This window comes from Apus apus, chromosome 26 (assembly GCF_020740795.1).
Source record: "Apus apus isolate bApuApu2 chromosome 26, bApuApu2.pri.cur, whole genome shotgun sequence".
NCBI classification, from domain to species: domain Eukaryota; kingdom Metazoa; phylum Chordata; class Aves; order Apodiformes; family Apodidae; genus Apus; species Apus apus.
Window position 1 is genome coordinate 4652446 of NC_067307.1, and position 21447 is coordinate 4673892.

Consider the following 21447-nt stretch of genomic DNA (forward strand, 5'->3'; position numbering starts at 1 on the left):
CACATTTTCCATGAGACCCTGAGAGAAGAGGGATGTAAAAACAAAACAAACAACCCCGTGGGCCGAGATGTGCCCTTTTTCAGTTCCCCTGGATCAGTCAGTTCAGGCACGGGCAGCCTGGCTTGATTGCTAAGGAAAAAAAACCCCAATCTTGTGATGTCCTTTCCCAAATCTGGAGGCAGCCACCAGGTACCCGATGGGAGGAAGCAGGAGGCAGCTGGAACAGCTCTCTGGGCTCTTGCAAAGGGGGGGTGTGGGCTGAGCTGCTGCAGGGTAGGCACACAGTGTTGGGCTGAACTGCATGATTTGGGGCTAAAACGTTTTGCTGTTTCCTTTTCTAGAGGGCAAAGTGCCACGTGACATCCTGTTCACACGGGCAGGTGGGGAAAGGAGGCTGCTCAGAGGCTGCTGCTGGGCTTTGGGGAGAAAAAACAGGCTGAAGAGAATAAAAGGATCAAAATGCACAGCCACCTGAAACTCCTGCAGGTTTCTGCAGATATTGTTAAGAAGAGGAAAAAATAATGGGCCCATTGAGGGCTCATTCAGGGTCCTCTGCTCGGGGTACAGCTGAAAGAGTTAATTCAGGCAGTTTGGGTCCAAAGTGGGTTTTGGGGTTAATCTCGTTCAGGCTGGGGTTGGTGCTGGGCTGCTCCACTGGGACAGCACCACTTTCCACACCCTGATGTTCTCTGGACTTTCAGCAGTGGAATATGTGAGCCAGGGATAGCTGGCTCCAGTCACTGCTCGAGGCAACACATTCATTTTTCAGCTGTGATTAACCCCAGGCAGCCCACCCTGGCTGTGCTGTGACCAGGCAGTCAGCACAGGCTCCAGCTCCACTCCCAAGAGGCACATCCTGCATTTATGCTATGGCACTAAACAAAAAAAAAGCCTTTGCAAGAGACTCTGCATCCTGGGCAGAATGGCTGGGCTGCAAATCAGAACAGGAACCAGTGGCAGCATCCTCTTTTAGCCCTCTGCACTTCCCTGCTTCTTCTGTTCAGGGAAACTACCCACTTCACAAGGCCTGAGACATGCCCAGTATGGAGGAGAAATGGGGGCTGGAGCCCTTCACTAGTTCTTCAGGGCACACTGCCATGTCTGGCAGCCACCCTTGCTGCTTCTTCCTCCATTAAATGACAAGAAACAGGACACACTCCACGTTGCAAGCAGGGAAAGGGGCTTTGCTGGGTCCAGTGGCCCTGGTGGGGTCTGTACCCACATCCCCTGGCCCTCACTGCTCTGATACCCACAGCACTTCCACCAAGAGCAGCCTCATTTCATCCCTGTTCTGCTTGTTACAAAGTGGGTGCACAAACCCTCAGTCAGCTGTGGGGACAACCCAGCAGCTGCAGCAAGAAAACGCAGAGACACCCGTGTGGTCCGGGCCGCGCACACGGAGACGCAGCGGGACGTTCAGGGACATCATCCAGTGGCGCTTGAGCTGCAGCCTGCTCTGCTTTGCTTGCTGAGCAAAACAACCTCCCGAAACTCCCTGCTGGGCCGTGTCTTCCAACGGGCAATTTTCTAGCTCACCAACAGCACCAAGAGGGACACCCACTTCCTCAAATGCAACGAGCAGCGCTGAGAGCAGCCTCGGGCAGCCACGTCGGGGCGCGGGGCTGGGGCGGCCGCGTCCCCTCCTCGGCCAAGGGGGGTGACAAAAAAGGGCAGCAAGGAAGGTGGCATCACCTCGCTCCTGCTGAGGAAGCAAGACCAGAGCTTCGCAGGAAAGGAGGGCAGGAAAGTACTTTTGTGAGGTTGCTCACAGCCAGTCTCAGAGGAAGGAGGAGGAAGTACGTTGGTAAATCAACCCTTGCCGAGCCCTTCGTGGGGGGATCGCACCCCGGGCGCAGGATCCCCCGGGACCATCAGAGCTTCGTTTCAGCCTGACTCCTAAGCCAGAGCCCCTTGGGGGAAAAAAAAAAAAGGCAAAACAAAACAAACAAGCAGCCCCTCCTGATTCAAAATGTCCCTTAAGCTGCCACGGAACTGGGATTTCAACCTGAAAACGGATGCTGCAAAAATAGGTACCGTGACTGTTTCTTTATGTCCTTTTGTTTCTGTTTGAGCCTTTCAGGTCCAAGTCGGGGTCTGCCAGGCTGCCTGTGGCCAAGCCCAGCAGTGAATCTGGCTACAGCCCAGACCTGAACCTGCTGCTGGCCTCAGTGGGGGGACTTGGCCGCCAGCTACAGCTTTTGAGAGCGCAGATGGTTTGCAAATGATTTGCAAGAAGTGATTTGCAAAGTTGCCACCGAAGGATGCTGTGGGAGCAGGGCCAGGGCTGCCTCGGGGGGGTGGGGACAGGGGACCTGGCAGCCTGGGGATGCTGCCCACCCCAAATCCAGGTTTTTGGGGGGGAATTTAAACCGCATGGGCTCATTCTGCTGGCACAAGCCTTGCAGGAGGTGAAGTGCTGGCCAAGGGACAGACAGAGCCGTGTGGGCTGGAGGAAACAATCTCGCTCTTGCTCAGGTTTCTTTGCCCATCCCCACGTCACCGTTTCCTCTCACCAGTGGCAAAGAGCCCTCTGATGCTCACACAGGGCTCTGTGCCCCAGGACGGCTTCACTGTGGGATTTTCTGACCTATCTCCTGGCTCTGCCTAGGCTTTGCACAGCTCTCCTGTGCCATGGGATCTATCTCCAGCACAGAAAACCTCTTGAGACCACCTTTGGGAAGGAGTGAGGGGTCCGTACAGCAGGCTCTGTGGCCAAAGTAACAGCAGAGCCGCCACTTGCCTTGGGGTCAAGCAGCCAGGGAGGGGGTCTGAGGGTGAGGAAGGGTGCACAAGCCCAGCTCTGTCCTGGCACTGCTGCCAAGACATGGTCAGAACACATGCTGACGACTTGATTTCTCCCTGATGCAGCCAGATTTGGCCAAGCTGGTCTCTGCGGTGCTGAGCTCTTCCACCTTGTGACACCCTTGTGCCAGTTTCTAAGCTCATCCTGGCTGGATTTTTCTTGCAAAGGCATTTTGGACTTCCATCTGAAGCTGTTTTCATTGGGGTGGCCAAACCATTTGCTCTGCACAAGGCCCCAGACAAAGCACAGCTGGTCCCCAGTGCCTGTGTGGCTGGGCCTGGCAACACGCAGCGATGTGCAGGATGAGACCCCGGGTGGTCCTGAAGCTTGCAGACACAGGGAGCAGGGCAGCCATCTCCTCTCATCAGCTTTCAGGGTGGTGGTGGAGAAATCCTCGTGCAGTTATCACAGCAGCATCCTGGATTTCTGCCTTGCCCACTCTTAGGATAATCAGTCATTTTTTGCACAGAGGCTGCTGAGAAGTGGGCAAATCCAAACGGTAGCTCAGAAGAAAAGGCCAGGGGACACTGAGCCTGCTGGCTGCTGGGGAGCAGAGAGAATGGAGATAGGACATAGTCATGAACCTGTGTGCTTACCAAGAATTGCTTTTTTTCAATAAAACTTGCCCAGGATGAGATTCTGGGTGCCTTTTGCAGCTTGTAGCTGCTGCGAGGCTGTGAGACGAGGGCTGTGTGTGTGTGTGTGTGTGTGTGTGTGTGTGTGTGCAGAGACCTGAGTGCTGGGGCACAGCTCGGTGCACCCACTCCTCTCAGGGTTCCTGGCTTCTGCCATCTTCAGGAGTGCAGCAGGGATGTGACTTGTGGAAAACAATTGCAAATTAGTCAGCAGTGCCATCACTGGCTCCTCCTAGCCTTGGGACACTTCCCTGTCCTTGTCCCCAGCCGTGGCAGAGGCAGCTCCCGTAAGCCTCAGGACAGGGCGCAGGCTCCTGTGTGCTTCCTCATGCTGAGAAAGAAAGCAAAGCTTTTTGTTTCAACGAAGGAGAAAATGGCATTTGCAATTTTCATTGTAAAACCTATTGTGGCACTTTGCCTGTTCTTATTCCAAGTACCTGACATCCCTCCTGTGGGGCAGGAGGAAAGGGGACAGTAGTGTGGGCTCCTGCCAAGACAAGGATTTGGGGCAGAAGCCAGCAGGTGTGGACATCATGGTAGCACCCAGTGCAATTTCTCCTGCAATCCACACGTTGGCAGGGCTCCTCTTTGCAGGCAGCAGGACCAGTTCCCAGGGCTGCAGCAAGAGCAAGGATGTTTTGGAGGAAATATTCAGCTTCAGAGGCGGTTACCGCAGGAAACGCTTTAGGGGGCACCAAATTTGCTCTTAGTGGCTCTTTCCTGCCCTGCAAGATGGGCAAGGATGAGCAGGCTTGAGTGTGGCAACGATGTGTCTGTGGAGGAGGAGATGACTGCAAGTGCTGGGCCACCCTGGTGAGAACTGGGGAGAAAGCTTCATCCCAGCCCCGTGTAAAATTTTCAGCCACTCATCACACACGAGCTGGGAATCACACTGGCCACAAAAGGTAGAAACCTGGAAAAGTGGTAGGGGGCAGAGTCACAGCCTTGGTAGGTCTGGTTTTGAGAATGCAGAAATTGCCTGGTTTTCCACTAGGCAAAAATAGCCTCGCTGAGTGCAAAGCCAAGGTGCCCACAGCAGCTCCCTCCCCACACCTCTGCACCAGCCCTGCAGTGGGGACAGCAGCTGAGGGCTGTTTGTGGGTAAGAAGGATCCTGCAAACTGCTATTTTGGCCTTCAATGAGCCCAAAGCACAGGGAGAGCTGTCTCATGCAGAGAGAAAACACATGCTCACATTGGTGCTTATCTGTGTGTCTGAACAGGGCTGAGCAAGGGCCTCTGGGTGCACCTTGAGTCTGGTGTTTTGAAAGGGCTGATGCTAAGAAAAGGGACCCAAGTGTACCCCTCTGAATGCAGGTTCCTTATGCTCCTGGGACAGGTTGCAAAGCAGGAGAACAAACTTGATTTCCAGCAAGGACCAGGCAATTTAAGCTCAAGGCTGAGAGCAGGAGGAACCCCTGGGTAGCAGTGCCTGCTGGGTCACTTCCTTTCCATGGTGCAGAGCCCTGATGGGCTTAGAGGGAGATTAGTATCTCCCATAAAAGGCAGTAAAACATTGTATTTTTCATAAAAGACATGATAGCTCCTTTCAAGTCCTGTGCAGCTGGAACATCAGAGCTGCTGGGCTGAGCTGAGCTCTTTGGGAAGGCTGAACACAGAGCGGATGGATGGAGACACATCCCTGATTTCCACCCACTTGGGTGTGAGAACGGACCCTGGGAGCTGCACTGCAGCAGCTGCAGATGAAACCCTTGTGGTCACGGGTGCTTGGGATGGAGACAAACTCTGCTAATGTAAAGGCTAATTACACAGAACGAGTATCAGCATCTCTGTTTCACCAGGGGGAGATGAGACCCTATGAGGGGCTAGGAGGACACCCAGCAGAATTCAGGAAGGCAGGGGAGTGCTGCCTGCTGCAGAACGGGGCTGGTTTGGAGCCAGCCCGCTGGGATTTGCTCTTTGGCAATGGGCTGTGGTTTCTGCAGAGCAAAGAGTCTGTGGGAGGCCCCACCCCTGCAGGTCACTCCCCAAAATCCTCACCCCTGAGGAGTCGGTGGCAGCGACAAGACGTGAAGGAACATGTTTTAGGGAGAGGAATGATGCTGCTTGTGAGCATTTTGCTGAGAATTGTATTCATGTTCATGAGATGTGAGTAATGCAGAGGTTCTGGCAAAGAGCAAAGCAGCTGCCCAGAGCAATTTGGAAACCCTGTTTTGGCTTTTGCATCAGGGTCATCCCTTGTACCAGCATTTTTCAGGGGAGCTGCCTGGCAAATCCCTTTTGAATGTCCTTGTTTACAACCATATCCTCTGCAAGCAGCATCCCACACCAGCATGCACTGAGATACAAGCAGCATCTTGTTTCAAAGATGACTTTGTGTTTCAAAGGCTGATTTCTGGATACACAATCCTTTTGAACTTTCGGAAATGGATCTGCAGTCCTGTGATGGGTTTGTAGTGGAAAGGTGAGCTCGAAGTGCCCCACTCAAGCCAGGCTCCAAAGGATGAAGGCAAAGCACAGCGAGGTTTCTTGCTCCAGGGGATTGTGGAAGGGGAAGCTGGTCATGCTCCTGAACTGCAGCACCCCCTGACCCCTGAGACAACTGTAACTGCTCACCACGGAGTGCAAAATATTTTGTAGGCTCCCTGGGGGTGTCTGTGCTCTGAGAGAGCCCACTCAGGCACGAGATGCCCCCAGTCCCAAACATCACAAGGCAGCAGTGGGTGATTTTTCATGTCCTCCTTTTTTAAACCTGCCCTTTACTCTCAGGTCCAGGCCAGGATTCACCAACACACATATCTAATGCAACTTTTGCAGCTCTCTGCTCCACTGACCAGCCTGGGGGAAAAGCAGGCATCTGGGAGCAGAGATATGAGGCCACCACAGCTGCCCCCCATCCCACAGCATTGCACAACACCCCCTGCACAGCCCTGGCTCAGCCTCTGCCAGCCAACTCTGCTGGGCTCAGGGGCCTGAATCCTGCTCCATCCTCACCCAGCTGGGTGCCATCAGCTCCATCTTAGCAGGGGAGACTAAGACCTCAGGAAACCACCATCTGCAGAGACCAGTGAAGCTGATTTCCCCTGGAGTCATACAAGTTTTTTTGCACTGTGACCACAAATGCTGACTCTACCCAGCTGGGTTGGCACTGGGGTCCTGCAGTACTTGGTCCAGAGGCAAAAATCAAAGTGTCCCTTCTGGAAATGATCCTTCCTAAGGCATTTCCTATCACAGAAGCATTTAGGAATGTCACGGGGCCATCCTGCTGGTCCCTGGCACAGGGCAGTGGTACCAATGGGACCCATCTATGCAAACAGCAGACAGGGGACACTGCTTTGCCCAGCCAGTAAATCCACACTGGATCTTTTTGTCTTGGAGACTTTCCAACCTCATTGTGTGAGAACTGCCCCACTGGAAACATTAGGCAATGCTGCAAGGCTCTCCCAGAGCAAAACTCCAATTTCCAAACCATTGGTGTTTTTCCAAGCCAGGCTGGGTCATTCTGCTGTCGCTGCTGCAGGCTGGGTGGGGTGGGTAGAGAAAAACCCCACACACCCCCCATCACCACAAATAAATAATAAATAGAGCAAGCTAATTATTTTCTTCTCACTTGCAAGACAATGACTCCCACGCAGGAAAAAGGAAGCACACACTGACAGATACTGCAGCCACTTCCTTTAAAAACTCCAGCCAGTTTGCTCGGCGCAGGCAGAGGGGCAGAGAGCTGCTCTGGCAGCTCCAGGTGGCCCTGGGGAGGACGCGGGTCTGGCCCAGCTGGCTCCCCTGCATCCAGCCTGTCCCTCTGTCCCCTGACAGCTCGTTCCAGGAGCGTGATGAGCAGCGAGGGGGTGGGTGCCAGGCCTGGCTCCCCCAGCCCGCTGGAGCGGCCGCTGAAGACGGGCTGGCTGAAGAAGCAGCGCTCCATCGTCAGGAACTGGCAGCAGAGATACTTCGTGCTCAAGGGCCAGCAGCTCTACTACTACAAGGACGAGGACGATGCCAAACCACAGGTAGGGTGAGGCTGCTGGGCTCTGCCAGTCCTCAGTCTCCTCCTTCTTGAAGCTTTTTCAAGGGCAGGTTGGATGGGGCTCTGAGCAGCCTGCTCCAGTGGGAGGTGTCCCTGCCCATGCAGGGGGTTGGAACTCTATGATCTTTAAGGTCCCTTCCAACTCCAAACATCTTGTCATTCTGTGATTTTAGGGCCACAAAAATGATCCGAGGGCTGGAGCAGCTCTCTGATCAGGACAGGCTGAGGGAGTTGGGGTTGTTCAGCCTGAAAAAGAGAAGGCTCTGGGGAAACCTCATCATGGCCTTCCAGTACCTGAAGGGGCTACAGGAAAGCTGGGGAGGGGCCTTTTTAGAGGGGCTTGAGTGAGAGGATGAGGGGTAATGGTTGTAAACTGAAAGAAGAGAGATTTAGCTTAGAGATCAGGTGGAAATTCTTCAGTGTGAGGGTGGTGAGACACTGGAACAGGCTGCCCAGAGATGTTGTGGGGGCTCCATCCCTGGAGGTGTTCAAGGGCAGGTTGGATGGGGCTCTGAGCAGCCTGTTCTAGTGGGAGGTGTCCCTGCCCATGCAGGGGAGTTGGAACTTGATGATCTTTAAGGTCCCTTCCAACTCCAAACATCCTGTCATTCTTTGCTTGTGGGGAATTTGCAACCCTGGGATGGGTCTGGAGTAGGGAATTACAAAGGTTTCCTGCCTTTGGGCAGTAACAGAGATGATATATCCTGATCAGGATCATCAAGGCATTACATTCTGAATATCCTTAAAGGTCCTGCAAGCCCTGCTGGGGGTTTGGTCACCCCTTGCCCAACCAACAGTTACCACTTAGGAGGTTGCTGTCATTCTCCAAGAAACAGAACTAGGCTGAGGAGAACAAGAGGTCAGTGCACCAGCAGTGCTGTGATGGTGGGTGCAGCAATGGGTGCACAAGATGCCAAGAACTTTGGGAGAGGTTTCAGCCACACACTTGGTGGGAAAGGCATCTTACAGGATGCTTTATGAAAACAGAAGGAGGACTTTCAGCAGAGCCTGGGTGGGAGGATCTGCCCAAGACAGACCTCACGGCAGGGCCGTGGGCTGGGCAGATGAAGGGCAGCTGCTTCCTTAGCTCCTTCCTTCCTCCCTCTTGCCAAGGGAGAGGGCAGCTGGAGGGATTAGGACTGGAAATCTCTCTCTCCAGGTTTGTATCCCATCCTGACCCATCCTTTGCAGAAGGCTCCAGGGTGTGGATGCAGTTTGTGTTATTCAGCTGCCCCCCTGGTCCACCTCACAAGGCCAGAGGAAACCTGTCCCACTGCCTTTTCCTCTAAAGGAAAAGGCTTCAAATCTGCTGAGCTCTCTGGTGTGTGTCAGTTCTGATGCTTTTTGAGATCCTCAGGAGAGCACAATGTGCACTCAACCCCTGGCATAAAACAGGAGTGTGATCACCCACTTGGGTATGATTTAAACATCTCCAGCAGTGCCCAGTGTCTGCAGCTCCCCAGCAGCACCATCCCATCTTCTGCCCCTCTGGCTTGTAGCAGTCCCTCTGTCTCACCCACATCTCAGGGTATGCATTACAGTACACTTGCCAGGAGGAAATCAGGTTGTTTCTCCAATTTATATGGACAACTCGGTGGTTTTTCAACTATTTTCTCCATTCTGTAACTCCCTTCCTGAGTATCCACCCTCTTTTCCTCATTTTGAGAAATTTCAGGGGAAAGGTCCTCCCCTTTGCTGGAAAAGCAGTTCTCTATACAAATTGTTCCTGGCAGCAAAACTGATCTGAGGACAGATCCCATCAGCAGATCCTGGGGGTGGAAGCACAGGGCTGAGCCCGATGGGATCCAGGTCCTATTTCTGGTTTTGCCCTGTCTCGGGGGTGCCTGGGAGGAGCAGCCTCCCCAGCTGTAAATGGGATGCAGGAACAGAAAGTGCTGTAAAAAGCTTATCACCATTCCTGGCACTTTTGGCAGCTCTCACCATGACCTGATGCACCATCCAGGGTCATTTCCAGCCCCTCTGTTCCCATCAGTGATTCTGACTGACACGACTGCAGCTCAGGCTTTCGGAGCACTGATGGTCCTCACAGCTGGCAGGACCCCAGTGGCTTCCAGGAGGCTGAAACCACTGGGAAACTTCATCTCTGTGGCACAGGCTGATTTCCTGCCCCGGGAGGCCTCGGGGCTGACTCACAGCCTGCTCAGCCCCACCTGCCTTGGCCTCTCCCCACCCACCCAAACCCTCCAGTGGGTTCCAAGCAGCCCATGTTCTCCAGGACAGCTGGGGAAAGGAAGGTCCAGGAAAAACATCTGTCTTCCTCTTGGCTTTTACATTTCCCCTCCCTTTTCCTTCTTTTTCTCTACTCCTCTCCTGCAAACTTCAGATTTGGTTTTTGGTTTGAACTGATGCTGTGTTAAAGAAACAGTTTTTCCTGCTCTGGTGTAGCAGAAACTGGATGCTCTGGTGTGTTGCCAAGTCCTTTCTCCTTTGTATTTTCTTTCTCCACTCCCAGCAGTGGTTAAAAAAACATAAGAAGGCATGAAAAAAAAAAGGAAAGAACAAAACAACTAGTTTTCTCATTCCGAGAATTACTTCATCAGAACAATTGGCATTTAAGAAGTGTCCCTTATTGTTTGAAAAGTCATTTTTAGCATATATCTATAGATAGCTCCTGCAATCATTTTGAGAGGACTTGGATCCTCGGTGCTGACACAGGTAGTGTCAACCTCACAGAGATGGGACACGGGTATTTCCAGCTCCTGCTCTGCTTTGTCCTAGGGCTGCCTGTGTCTCCAGGGAAGCACCATCAAGGAGGTGGCCAGCAACCCAGAAGAAGGAGGGAAATTTATCTTCGAAATCATCCCAGGTGAGGACACTTCACCCCTTGCACACGTGTGGGCTGGGCTGTTCACCCACAACCATTTGGGCAAGTCATTTTCTTTTCAAGGTCCCCACATGGAAAGGAATGTCTTGCTTTCAACATTCACACATCAGGGCTGGAGCAGGGCCCCTGCCAGTGCCCATGTCCCTTGCTGAGAAGCCCTGTCAAGCTGCAACGTTGAGCAGTTTCTGTTCCTTTCTTGCAGACCTTCAGCAAGGGTGAGATGCCAAAGTGCTGCTGCATTTTGCACCCAAACTGACATAATGGGGCAAGTTAGAGCCAAAAGCATTTAGCAAAGAAAAGAACAAGAATGTGCCTTTTCCCCTCCAATCCTCTCTATAAATGATGCATAAATGTGTTTTTTTGCAGGGGTCTCTGGAGACCAGACCCGGGCAGGACAGGACACCTGTGTGCTCATGGCTAATTCCCAGTCTGAGATGGAGGAATGGGTTAAATCCATCCGACGAGTGGTGGGGACATCTTCAGGAGGTAAAGGGCAGCAGGGAGAGCTCTTGCAGAGGCAATTTCTTCCCACCTGGTGCTTTGCAGCACTTTTGTGCAAGGATTTCAAAGCTGGGCCCATCAATCCTTGAAACTGGAGAACAGAGCTGCTGTATCACTTGCAATGCCTTAGAAACCTTCTCCTAGACCAGACCCGGTGGTGTCAGGTCTGCTGCAAACATGGGCAGTGCTAAGGAAACAGCATCCAGGCATGAAAGATTTCTGGGCTGGTTTCAACCTCTTTTGTGAACTTCCTCATTGACTTATTGACCCCAGAAGAAGCTGTTTTTGAAACCAACTCATTTTCAGGGATAAAGTCTTGAAGAATCTTGCCTTTCACCTGCCCATGTTCTTGCTTTGCTTTTCTTCCAGCTTTTCTTTCTCAGCCCAGCCCTTCTGCACCCATTTTCCCTGCAGAGTCTGCCTTGGCTATGCAATCACCCTCCCCATGCTCAAGCAAGGCTTGAGGTGACAGGATCTTAGCTCCCCTTCCCCTCAGGCATGTGGCCAGCAGGTTGAGGGAGGGGATTCTGCCCCTCTACACTCCTGAGACCCCACCTGGAATATTGTGTCCAGTTCTGGAGCCCTCAACACAAGAATGACACGCAGCTGTCGGAGAGAGCCCAGAGGAGGCCACAAAGATGATGGGAGGGCTGGAGCAGCTCTGCTCTGGAGCCAGGCTGGGAGAGTTGGGGTGTTCAGCCTGGAGAAGAGAAGGCTCCAGGGAGACCTTAGAGCAACCTTCCAATACCTAAAGGCAGCCTACAGGAAAGCTGGGGAGGGACTTCTCATCAGAGAGTGTAGTGACCGAACAAGGGGTTTTAAGCTGGGAGAGGGAGATTTAGGTTAGAGATCAGGAGGAAATTCTTGGCTGTGAGGGTGGTGAGAGCCTGGCCCAGGCTGCCCAGGGAAGCTGTGGCTGCCCCATCCCTGGCAGTGTTGAAGGGCAGGTTGGATGGGGCTTGGAGCAGCCTGGGCTGGTGGGAGGTGTCCCTGCCCATGCAGGGGGTTGGATCTAGATGGTCTTTGAGGTCCCTTCCAGCCCAAACCATCCATGATTCTGACATTCTAACCTCCCTCTCCTTCCCCCAGCGGTGTTTGGCCAGCGCTTGGCAGAGACCATGGCTCATGAACAGAAATTTGGGCAGCACCAGGTGCCCATCCTGGTGCAGAAGAGTGCTGAGTTTATCCGGGAGCACGGTGTGAGTGAGGAGGGCATCTTTCGCCTGCCTGGCCAGGACAACCTGGTGAAGCAGCTCAGAGATGCCTTCGATGCTGGGGAAAGGCCCTCGTTTGACCGGTAATGCTGGATTCCCCCTCTCTTACTCAACTAGGTCTCATCTACCCTAAAATCTGGGGCAAAGCAGCCTCTCTAACCCTGTCCCCCCAGAGAGCCCAGCAGTACCCTGCAGGAAACGTGGACCCTCCAGAAGGGCTTGGCATGGAGAGAGGATTCAACAGAAAGCTCAAATGGAGGCAAAAGCAGAATCAGAGGGTGCTGAGATGAGATTCATGGAAATAATGGTTGGACATTAGGAAAAAGTTCTTTGCTGTGAGGGTGGTGAGACCCTGGCCCAGGTTGCCCAGGGAAGTTCTGGCTGCCCCATCCCTGGCAGTGTTGAAGGGCAGGTTGGATGGGGCTTGGAGCAGCCTGGGCTGGTGGGAGGTGTCCCTGCCCATGGCAGGGGGTTGGACTGGATGATCTTTAAGGTCCCTTCCAACCCAAACCATCCCATGATTCTATGATAAAGGAAAGCATTTAGGAAAATCCTGACCCCACACAGTCATTATCAGCTGCAGGAGCAGCCAAAGAAGAAGGCAAAGGGAAGAGCCTACAAAGCCCATCAGCTAAGGGTTTAGAGAAAGGAGAGCAAATAGTGGGTCAGAAACAAGCTCAGACAACACCTAATGCACACAGGAGAAGTTATTTCTTTCCCTGCCAGCCCATAGCCATGATATTTTCCTCATGTTGCTTTTCCCTACAACATCATATAGAGATGAGAGAGAGATTCTGGCTTCTGCAAGGCTGCAGCCTCCTGACCCCCTTTCTCTGCTGGGCTGAGGAAATTACAAACTCCCTAAAGCTGAGAGCTGCCTGTCCCTGCTGGTAGGTCTCAGGGGGGCTTTGGAGAGGGACATTTGCCACTGGAATCTCTGCCATGCCCTGTGCAAAATGAGAGAAGAAAGGTAAACCCCTGATGCACCTTAGCTGGTCCTGCAGCTGAATATTTCTTGCTTTCTGGGTGTCAGAGTCCTGCTGAGAGCTTTCCTGTTGTAACCTGCACAGGGGTCAGAGGAAGGTGAAGCCTTTGTTTGTTTGTTTGTTTGTTTTCCAGAACAGGGTTTTGCAGCAGGACATGGTGAGGGAGTTTGGCCCTTTTCCCAGCACCCTGTGATGTCACCCCTGTGCTGCAGGGTTTGGTATGAGCATTGTTGTGGTGATCTCAGGGTGGTGACTGCAACTCCCATGCACAGCAATGTATTCTTAGTGAGGAAGAATGCAAATAATAATGGGGTTTCCAGTGGCCTGAATGCTGCAAGATGCTGGTTCAACCTCCAGTGCCACCTTCACAGCCTGTTTGGCTTTGCACAGGCATCCTTGTGTACACAAGCATGGCAGGATTGAGTGGGGAGCACTAGGAAGCTGCTGCTGCAGCCCAGGCATCCAGACTGGCTGATGGTGTGTATTGGTAGGCCCTACAAAAACACAGCTCTGAAAAAAATTCCTTTATGGCTCTGCACATTTGTTAAAAACAATAGTATTTGAAAAATCCCAACCAATCCTAAAAATAAATGACCTGGGGGATTTTTTTGCTAGAAGGTTACAACAGTTTAGCAACTTCAAGGTAGGTCAAATTAGAGGCTTATGATCTTGACAGTGTCCTTCTGACATAATGTAAACTACATGGTATGCAAAGCTGCAAACATCTGTCCCGGCAGAACATCTTCAGTAATTGCTGTTAATCTTCAAAACCCCAGGCAAGCTTTGCCAGCAGAGTGGGAGTGCTTGCCAAACATGGGAACACCAGACAGTATTTGCATACAAACCCTCAGGAGTCACACGCAGGCTGGGAAGGCTCAGCCTGGGTATGAACACTGGGGACTTGCCCACCTCACCACCAAGAATTTATTTTCCTGCCAGCTGGGGCTGTTCCCTGGCTTGTGGTGTCCTGTGGAAACCCCAAGCTTGCTTTGGCCTTATTTATTCTTCTCTGTCTCCTGCATTTATACACAGAGCTTGAATCACAGAACCACAGAATCATTCTGGTTGGAAAGGACCTTTAAGATCATCAAATCCAACCATCACTCCTACCAAGTCCAGTGCATGTCCCTGCCATGAGACAGTGAGACAGAGGAGTGAGAGACAGTGCATGTCTCTACCATGTCCCTCAGCACCACATCTGCAAGCCTCTCAAACACCTCCAGGGATGGAGATTCAGCCACCTCCCTGGGCAGCCTGGGCCAGTGTTTCATGACCCTTTCAGTGCAGGAATTTTTCTAACATCTAATCTAAACCTCTCGTGGCACAACTTGAGCCCATTTCCCCTTGTTCTGCCACTTGTTACTTGGGGGAAGAGACCAACCCTCACCTTGCTACAACCTCCTGTAGGGTTTGCTCACCACTGGGTGCCAGTTTGGGGTGAGTGGCTGGTGGCTCGTTGCAGGGACACAGATGTGCACACCGTGGCCTCTCTGCTCAAGCTCTACCTGCGGGAGCTCCCTGAGCCAGTCGTGCCCTGGATGCAGTACGAGGATTTCCTGCTGTGTGGCCAGACACTGGATGCAGATGAAAGAAAGGTAGAGACTCATTTCACTCCTCTTGGCCTCCAGATGAGCTGCGTGGCAGGGCTTTGGGAGCTGGGGATGCAGGGTGCAGGCACAGCTGAGCACTGGAAGCTGTGTGGTCACTGAGCTTTGAAATCTGGAAAAAAATATATATAATTAAAAAGATAAAATCTCACAAAGCCACTGAGGTTTCCCAACTTGACAACATGGGCTTGATCCATTTTAAAGCTTAAATTTCTGGAGGAGATCTAAGAGCTGCTCAGCACCTCTTTTCGTTGAGGCCTTGCAGCAAACAGTGAGTGTGAAAACCAAGAGAGGAAGGAAACAGCCTCCTGCAGCCTCCATCAGCCTGAGCTGAGAGCAGAGCTGGTGGAGGGCCTTGGGTGTGAGCAAGGAAGGAAGTGGGGATTTGGGAGAGGGAGAAGTGAGAAACAGGAACTGCCTTTTCCTAACTATATATTTTGGTGGAAAAGAAGCACCCCTATTGCAAAAAAAGAGAAACAACCCTGTCATGGATGCAGTTCCTATACACAAAAAAAGAAGGCAGATACCCTGGGTAGCATGAGCTCTGTGAGCTGCAGAATTCAGCCCTATATTTTAAGGGCAAATGTTTCTTGTAGGTCATTTCAATTCAGGATCTTTGGGGTTAAAAATGTCCTAAATGTTTGTAGACAAGAAATGCAAGATTAGGTGTGATCAGCCCTTTCAAAGAGCTCATCACAGGGTCTCTGCTCTTTCCTGGGCAATGAGCTGCTTCTTCTTGCTCTTCTTGTGCAAACACTTCCCCATGTCCACACTTGGTCTGCCAGAGAAATGGAATTTCCATGGCAAGCAAATGCCAAAAGGTGAGGCCCCACAGGGATGGATGGAGTGACCAAGAGCCACTCCTGAGCCTGTATATATCTGTCAATCTTTATAGAGCTGTTTCTTAACTTGCATTTAGGGCCATCAGGAGCTCCTGAAGCAACTGTCCCTCCTTCCCAGAGACAACTACAACCTCCTCAGCTACATCTGCAGGTCAGTCCTCTGCACAAGTCATAAACAGCTCAGATTTGGTGTTGCTGAGTTGAAATATCATCCCTAAGGCTGAGGCTGACTCCTCTAGAGAGAGCTCTCTTACAAGATGTTTTGGTTCCCCTCGAGGCACCAGATCCTGACTTTTGTAAGGGGACAGTTTCAGCCACAGGGATAATCACGTTGACAATGCCAGAGCAAAAAAGCCTGCCCTAAAACTCACTTCTGAGTCCCTGAGAATTAAAAGCAAGTCTAGTTTTTCTAGACAAAGCCTTGTGCAACAGAACTGTTGGGTCTCACCCAGCCTGGGTGATTTTTCTCTGGCTATTAAACATTAGATGGGGGTTTTCCCCTTCTTTTTGGGTGAGCAGCTCATTACATGGTGTCTTTTCTACTGGTATTAGTAAGACTCTGCTCCAGTTTGTGTTATAACGCAATTAACTGTTTCTGTCGTCAGTGGAAGAGCTGGATGGATTAATCAGGATTTTACAGCAGTGGCTGTGTAAGGCTTTTTGCAGTCCTCCTTCTCTGACTTGAAATATTTGCCCTTTGATTCTGGCAGGTTTCTACACGAAATACAGTTGAACTCTAGTGTCAACAAGATGAGTGTGGATAACCTGGCAACAGTGATTGGAGTCAACCTCATCAGACCCAAGATAGAGGATCCTGCAATTATTATGAGAGGTAAAAAGGACTCCTGGAATAATTGGCATACAAGCAGCTGACATGCTGAAATACTCAGTTGCATCCACAGTCTTGAAATTAAAAAGTTTCTATTGTAGGCCCATGGATATAAGCCAGACATGCCTGGGAATAGCAAGCACAGCAGGGAGAATAAAACCACATTTAAAATGTATTTATGGTGACAAAAAGCCCTTAGGAGTTGCACTGTCTGTTCCCTCCATAGATTTCAAACAATCCAGGAATTTGGTGAAGTCATCTTTCTTTTGCTTGGAGCAGAAACGTGTCAAATTCTTCTTAGAGGAAAAAAAGGCAACTCAAGTTACTGTTCAGCTGAGCCAAACTGTAATTCAGTGGGCAAAGACAGATGCAGCAGAAGTAACAGAATTTTTCAGGCCAAAGATTTCACTGCTCTACAAACATCCCATGAAAATGGTCCAGATGTTCATATTCCTGTCCATGTAGCTGATTTTTTGCAGGTTGCTTGTTGAGCCAAAGCAGCACAATTTGTGGCTTGGTGCAGCTGGACAGACTCCTGTACTGGTTGCTCCACAGCCTACTTCTGCTGTTCTGGAGTGACACAAAAAATCCCTCCCTTTACTTGGATTTGTGATCGTGCTCCTTGTCTTCACCTACATCTCTGTCTGCATCTCCCTTTTGGACACCACAAAAACCAAACAGGAAAACCAAACAGAAAATGCAGATGTGGGTGGAAGAAAGCCTTGGCCTTGCCTCTGACAGATCTCTGTTTGCTTCCAGGCACGCCACAGATCCAGAAAGTGATGACTGTGATGATAAGTGACCATGCAAACCTCTTCCCCCCATCCAAGGATGTGCCACCCTCCCCACCTGCTCAAAAAGATGACAAGAAAGCTCCAATCCCACGCAGCTCCGTGGGCTGGGACACTGCAGAGGACCCTGTGGTGCCCAGGGCAGACAGCTTGATCCAAAGGCAAATGGTAAAGCTACAGATAATAAAATATAAGCTTAATAAATGTGTGATTAATTCTGATGGGTTTAACAGGCCAGTGAGCCACTAAGAGCACTTGCTATTAATAGGGTAAAGAGCCATAACTGTCATCCCTGGAATATCTGCATCAGGAAAATGATGTAGAGAAATTTTCCATTTTCCTGTGGAAAATGTACTGCTCTGGGAAAAAGGAAAACTCCTGCAGTTTTTTAGCTAAAAGGCAGAATAGATTAAGCCTTTTCAGCTCATGTTGGTGAGGTGAAAACAATGAGGATTAAAGGCTTTTCTCAGAAAGAAAGAATCTCTGCAAAAAGTCCTTTTTAATGGAAAACATGGTGCAAACCCAACTGGTTTTTCATGAAAAACTTGTGGCCGTTCCTGTTAGCATGTTAAAGTGTTGGTGTTGCAGTCAGAGCAGTCACAGCAACCCAAAGCAGGACCAGGCTGCCCTAATGCCCCAGGTCTCTTTTCCAGAGAGATGACCTGAATTCCAGCAGTGCCCCCGGACCAGCTGCCAGCTCAGATGCACCCAGGGAAGATAACGGCTCCAAAGACACCCTGGGAATGTGGAAAACACAGGCAAGGAAAAGAACTCAGACTTTACCTAACAGGAAATCCTTCCTGACAGCTGCTTCTCCGGGGGAGAAAGGCAGCAAGGACAGAAATGGCATCTTTGCCAGTGACTTCTGGAAAAGCTCCCCGGGGAGCAGCGCGCGCCCCGCGGGCCCCGAGGGACACAAGAGAACCTTGTCTCATGATCTGTTTAAGCTGCTCGACCTTCACCGGGCTCCGACCCACGAGAACATTCCCACCTCCCAGGAAGAAAGTGGGGAAGGCAGCTCCAGCCCCTCCAGCAGCAGCTCTGATAAGGAATTTCTACCCTGCCCCAGTCCCAGCCATCAGGCAAAGGAAACTGCCAGTCCCACCAGCAGCCCTGCCGAGGTCCCCAAGCCTGATCAGGAGAGCAGGGAGTTCCTGCAAAACATGATCCTGAAGCTGGAGAAAGAAATGGAGGTACAGAAAAATGACTACGAGGAACAAATTAAAAGGTAACACACTGCAGAGTGCTGCTCGGGGGGGGTGTGAAGGCTTTAGCTCCTTGGTTTTACACCACTAGCATTGCACAGATTTATTTACTGCTGATAGTACAGGATATAATGATGACTAAAGATAAAATATAGTATTATAGTAGGCTATCTAAAAGTCAAGGCTCATGTGCTGTACTGTCATGACCGTTGCTAATGTCATATTACTACAATATTAATACTCTGTAGTTCTTACTGCATCATTCTAGAATGTTTCTGCAATTATCAGAGTCATAATTCTTGCTATTACTGCAATATTGTACCATTATACTATCCACAATTCTGCAGTAGCATTGTTGCATTATTAGTTGTAAACATCAGTGTTGCAACAGCTTCACACATTGTGATCATATTATTATATAGATATAATATATTATATATTTATTGCACCATGTTATGTGACCATTGAGTGTCAGGGGATCAGGACAGAACCTCTGGCTAATTTTGTTGCTTAATGACACAGAGGGCAGACTCCTTAAGAGCCAAACAGTGACTTCCCAGCACTCTTCTCATCCAGTCTTTTCACGCTCCATTTCTCTTTGCAGTCTTGAGAAGGAAAACTATGAAGTCTGGGCCAAAGTGGTGAGGCTGAATCAAGACATCGAGAGGGAGAAGAAGAAGTCTGAGGAACTGGAGCTGAAGCTGATGAACGTGGAGCGCTCACGGGAGGACACGGAGAAGAAAAACAAGATGCTTGAGGAGGAGATAAAAAACTTATCTAAATCCACGAGCAAAACGGATAACAAAACCAACTAGGAGAAGACACTCAGCTGTGCACAGACATAAAATGCAGCAGCATGAATGCACAAGGATTGCCAAGCAGGATCAGAGCCAGGGCCTTGTATTGTCCCATGTTCTGCTACCGACCGTGGGCTGGTTTGGAGGAAGGAGCCCAGGAGTTAGAGGCTGGTTTATGCTGTGAAACAGGAAATACCCAGAATATTATTTAGCTTTTTTTGGGGGGGTGTTTTATCACCTCCTCTTTCAGCTGCTCAAGTTACCTGTAGAACAGGCCAATATTCTTTGCTGCTCAATCAGAATATCTTGCACTCAGGAGGTCAGGTTAAGGACACATTATGCCTTGACAAGAATAAACCAGGAAGCATCCCTCCTGCCAGCCTGCTGGCTCCTTGCTGCAGACACCCACAGTGCTTCTGAGTGGAACAGAAAGTCCATAATCTTGGATCTGGGGCGACAGACCAGCCCCAAGGTCTGGGGTGGCACAGCCTATCACACAGTGTGCCTGGATGGTGTCAGCACCACGGCTGAGATGCTCCCATCCACACGTGCAGCTGCTGATTGCTCTCCCAAAGGACCAGGAGCCTGGACAGCCCATGAGGTCCACTGGGAAGAGCTCTCATGCAGCATCATTCAGACTCGTTGGTATCAAGGCTCCAGGCATAAAATGACAGTGTCACAAATACCTCTTCAGTTAAGTGGCTGATCAGTTATTTTAAATCACTGTTCCTTGCAGCCATGTAGACAGAACTCCAGCACAGCTGCTGAGGAGGCTGTGGGGAGCACCTTCACTTACCCACACTCAGAGCTCTTCGTGCAGAGTCCAGCAGCAACTTCATCCGGTACAGAAAAAGAGGCTTCTGCATTTTTCCTGGTGGACAGTCTTCAAAGAATCACAGATCTGGACTTATTTAGTGCCTCCACTTGTGTTTTACATCATTTCGTCAGGGTAGAGCAGGATTTCCTCAGCCACCTTGCTGGAAACCTGGGTTTGCACCCCAACAGTGAGGTGGGTCTCTCCCTGTCACTTGCTGCCATCAGTAACCAACTGGACCTGAAGGTCTCAAGGTGCCAGTGTGGCTGTTTGTAAACTTCTCTGCCCATTTTCCCTCTGCCTGCCAGCAAGTTGCCCTCCCAGCAAGTCGCCCTCCCAGCAGTACCACGATGCTGCTGAAGCTTTTGGTGTAGGAAAGAAAATAGCAGGACTCTGCAAGAAAAAACCTTTCACTCCTCGTTTATGTTAAGAAGGTGGAACAACACCACACAGGCTCAGCCCAGCCCAGAGCCTTCATGGGAACAGAAAAGGGAAAGCCACAGGGATCTGCAGGAGTTTTCCACAAGATGTCTAGGACCAAACGTATGTCTCTGTGCCAAGTTCCTGCAATGACACTGGATTACTGCTACCAGGGACTTGGCTTTGGTGATACAAAGGTTCAGCTCAAGACAGGCTGCAGACCTGCTTGGCAGAGCCTGCAGAGAAAAACCAGCTGGTGAGTGGAAGGGCCACAGAGAAAACTGTGGGGAAAAAAGGGAGATTGGAGTGGGGCAATGTTAGAGAATAAAAGTTACTGTTAGGTATACAGCACTTGCTGCTATCTGCCTTCCTGGGGGGTGTTTTTCTAGCCCTACAACTGAGCCCAGATTCCTTAGTCTCAAACTTTGATTCAGTCTGGTGTATTGAATCTGTCTTTGCTCAGCTGTGGATATAAAGGAGACGCCTGTGAAACTTGAGCTGCATTTAAGAATCTGACCCATAGACCTACAGGCTCTGGCTGCAGGTGGTTTTCCTTTCCATAGGATCCCCAGAGACTACACAGCTTCTCACTGTTCTGCCCACAAACCTTCACACCAGGGAATTCATTTTTTTGGAGTCTTGCATGGGGTTACTGCATGGGGCTACTTCAGAAGCTCAGTGCCTTCCAGAAGTCCTCTCCTCCTACAAATCTGATTTAAATATTTCAAATCTGATTTAAAAGTTTCAAATCTGAAACTTGGTAATTTAAAATCTCAGTGAGGAACACATTGGACCAGTGGGTCTGGACCTGCTGGTGCAAAGCTCCACAGCCCTCAGCCTTGCAGAGGGATGGACATGACAGAGAAGAGCCTCAGGACAGTGTGGCCTCCACCAGGCTTAACCACCTTCAAAGCTGAGTTATCCAAACCTCACCTTCCCCATCACCTCCATGTTCCACGTGCTGTGTCATCCTGGGATTACACACTTGTTGTCTCCTGAAGTCTCTTTCAAGCACCACTAACACCATTAGTTCTGCAAGTCCAAGTTCCCACCTTGTATCTCCAGGACCCTCATCTTCCCAACACTCAAATCAAGAGGTTTCCAGAGTGCCTGTGAGATGCACTTTGCTTGCCAACATTTCAGAGCAACTGTTGCCATTCACATTTCTCTTC

General features: G+C 50.7%; 1 protein-coding gene across 1 annotated transcript; it reads left to right on the forward strand.

The window, feature by feature from the left end:
• Window positions 1-1931: 1931 nt before the first annotated feature.
• ARHGAP25 (Rho GTPase activating protein 25) lies at window positions 1932-20619 on the forward strand. The gene is made up of 11 exons (XM_051640628.1): window positions 1932-2030; window positions 7214-7407; window positions 10164-10251; window positions 10636-10755; window positions 11860-12067; window positions 14433-14565; window positions 15497-15570; window positions 16130-16251; window positions 17008-17207; window positions 17693-18267; window positions 18849-20619. Exons 1-11 carry the CDS (start codon window positions 1970-1972, stop codon window positions 19057-19059), a joined length of 1986 nt encoding a protein of 661 aa, XP_051496588.1. The 5' UTR covers window positions 1932-1969; the 3' UTR covers window positions 19060-20619.
• The last annotated feature ends 828 nt before the right edge of the window (window positions 20620-21447 follow it).

Bases quoted from the DNA above. Each gene is read 5' to 3' on its own strand.
- ARHGAP25 (XM_051640628.1), top strand. From the start codon at position 1,970: ATGTCCCTTAAGCTGCCACGGAACTGGGATTTCAACCTGAAAACGGAT. The intron at 2,031-7,213 runs GTACCGTGACTG...GTCCCCTGACAG, and splicing joins AACGGATGCTGCAAAAATAG to CTCGTTCCAGGAGCGTGATG. The intron at 15,571-16,129 runs GTCAGTCCTCTG...TGATTCTGGCAG, and splicing joins CTCCTCAGCTACATCTGCAG to GTTTCTACACGAAATACAGT.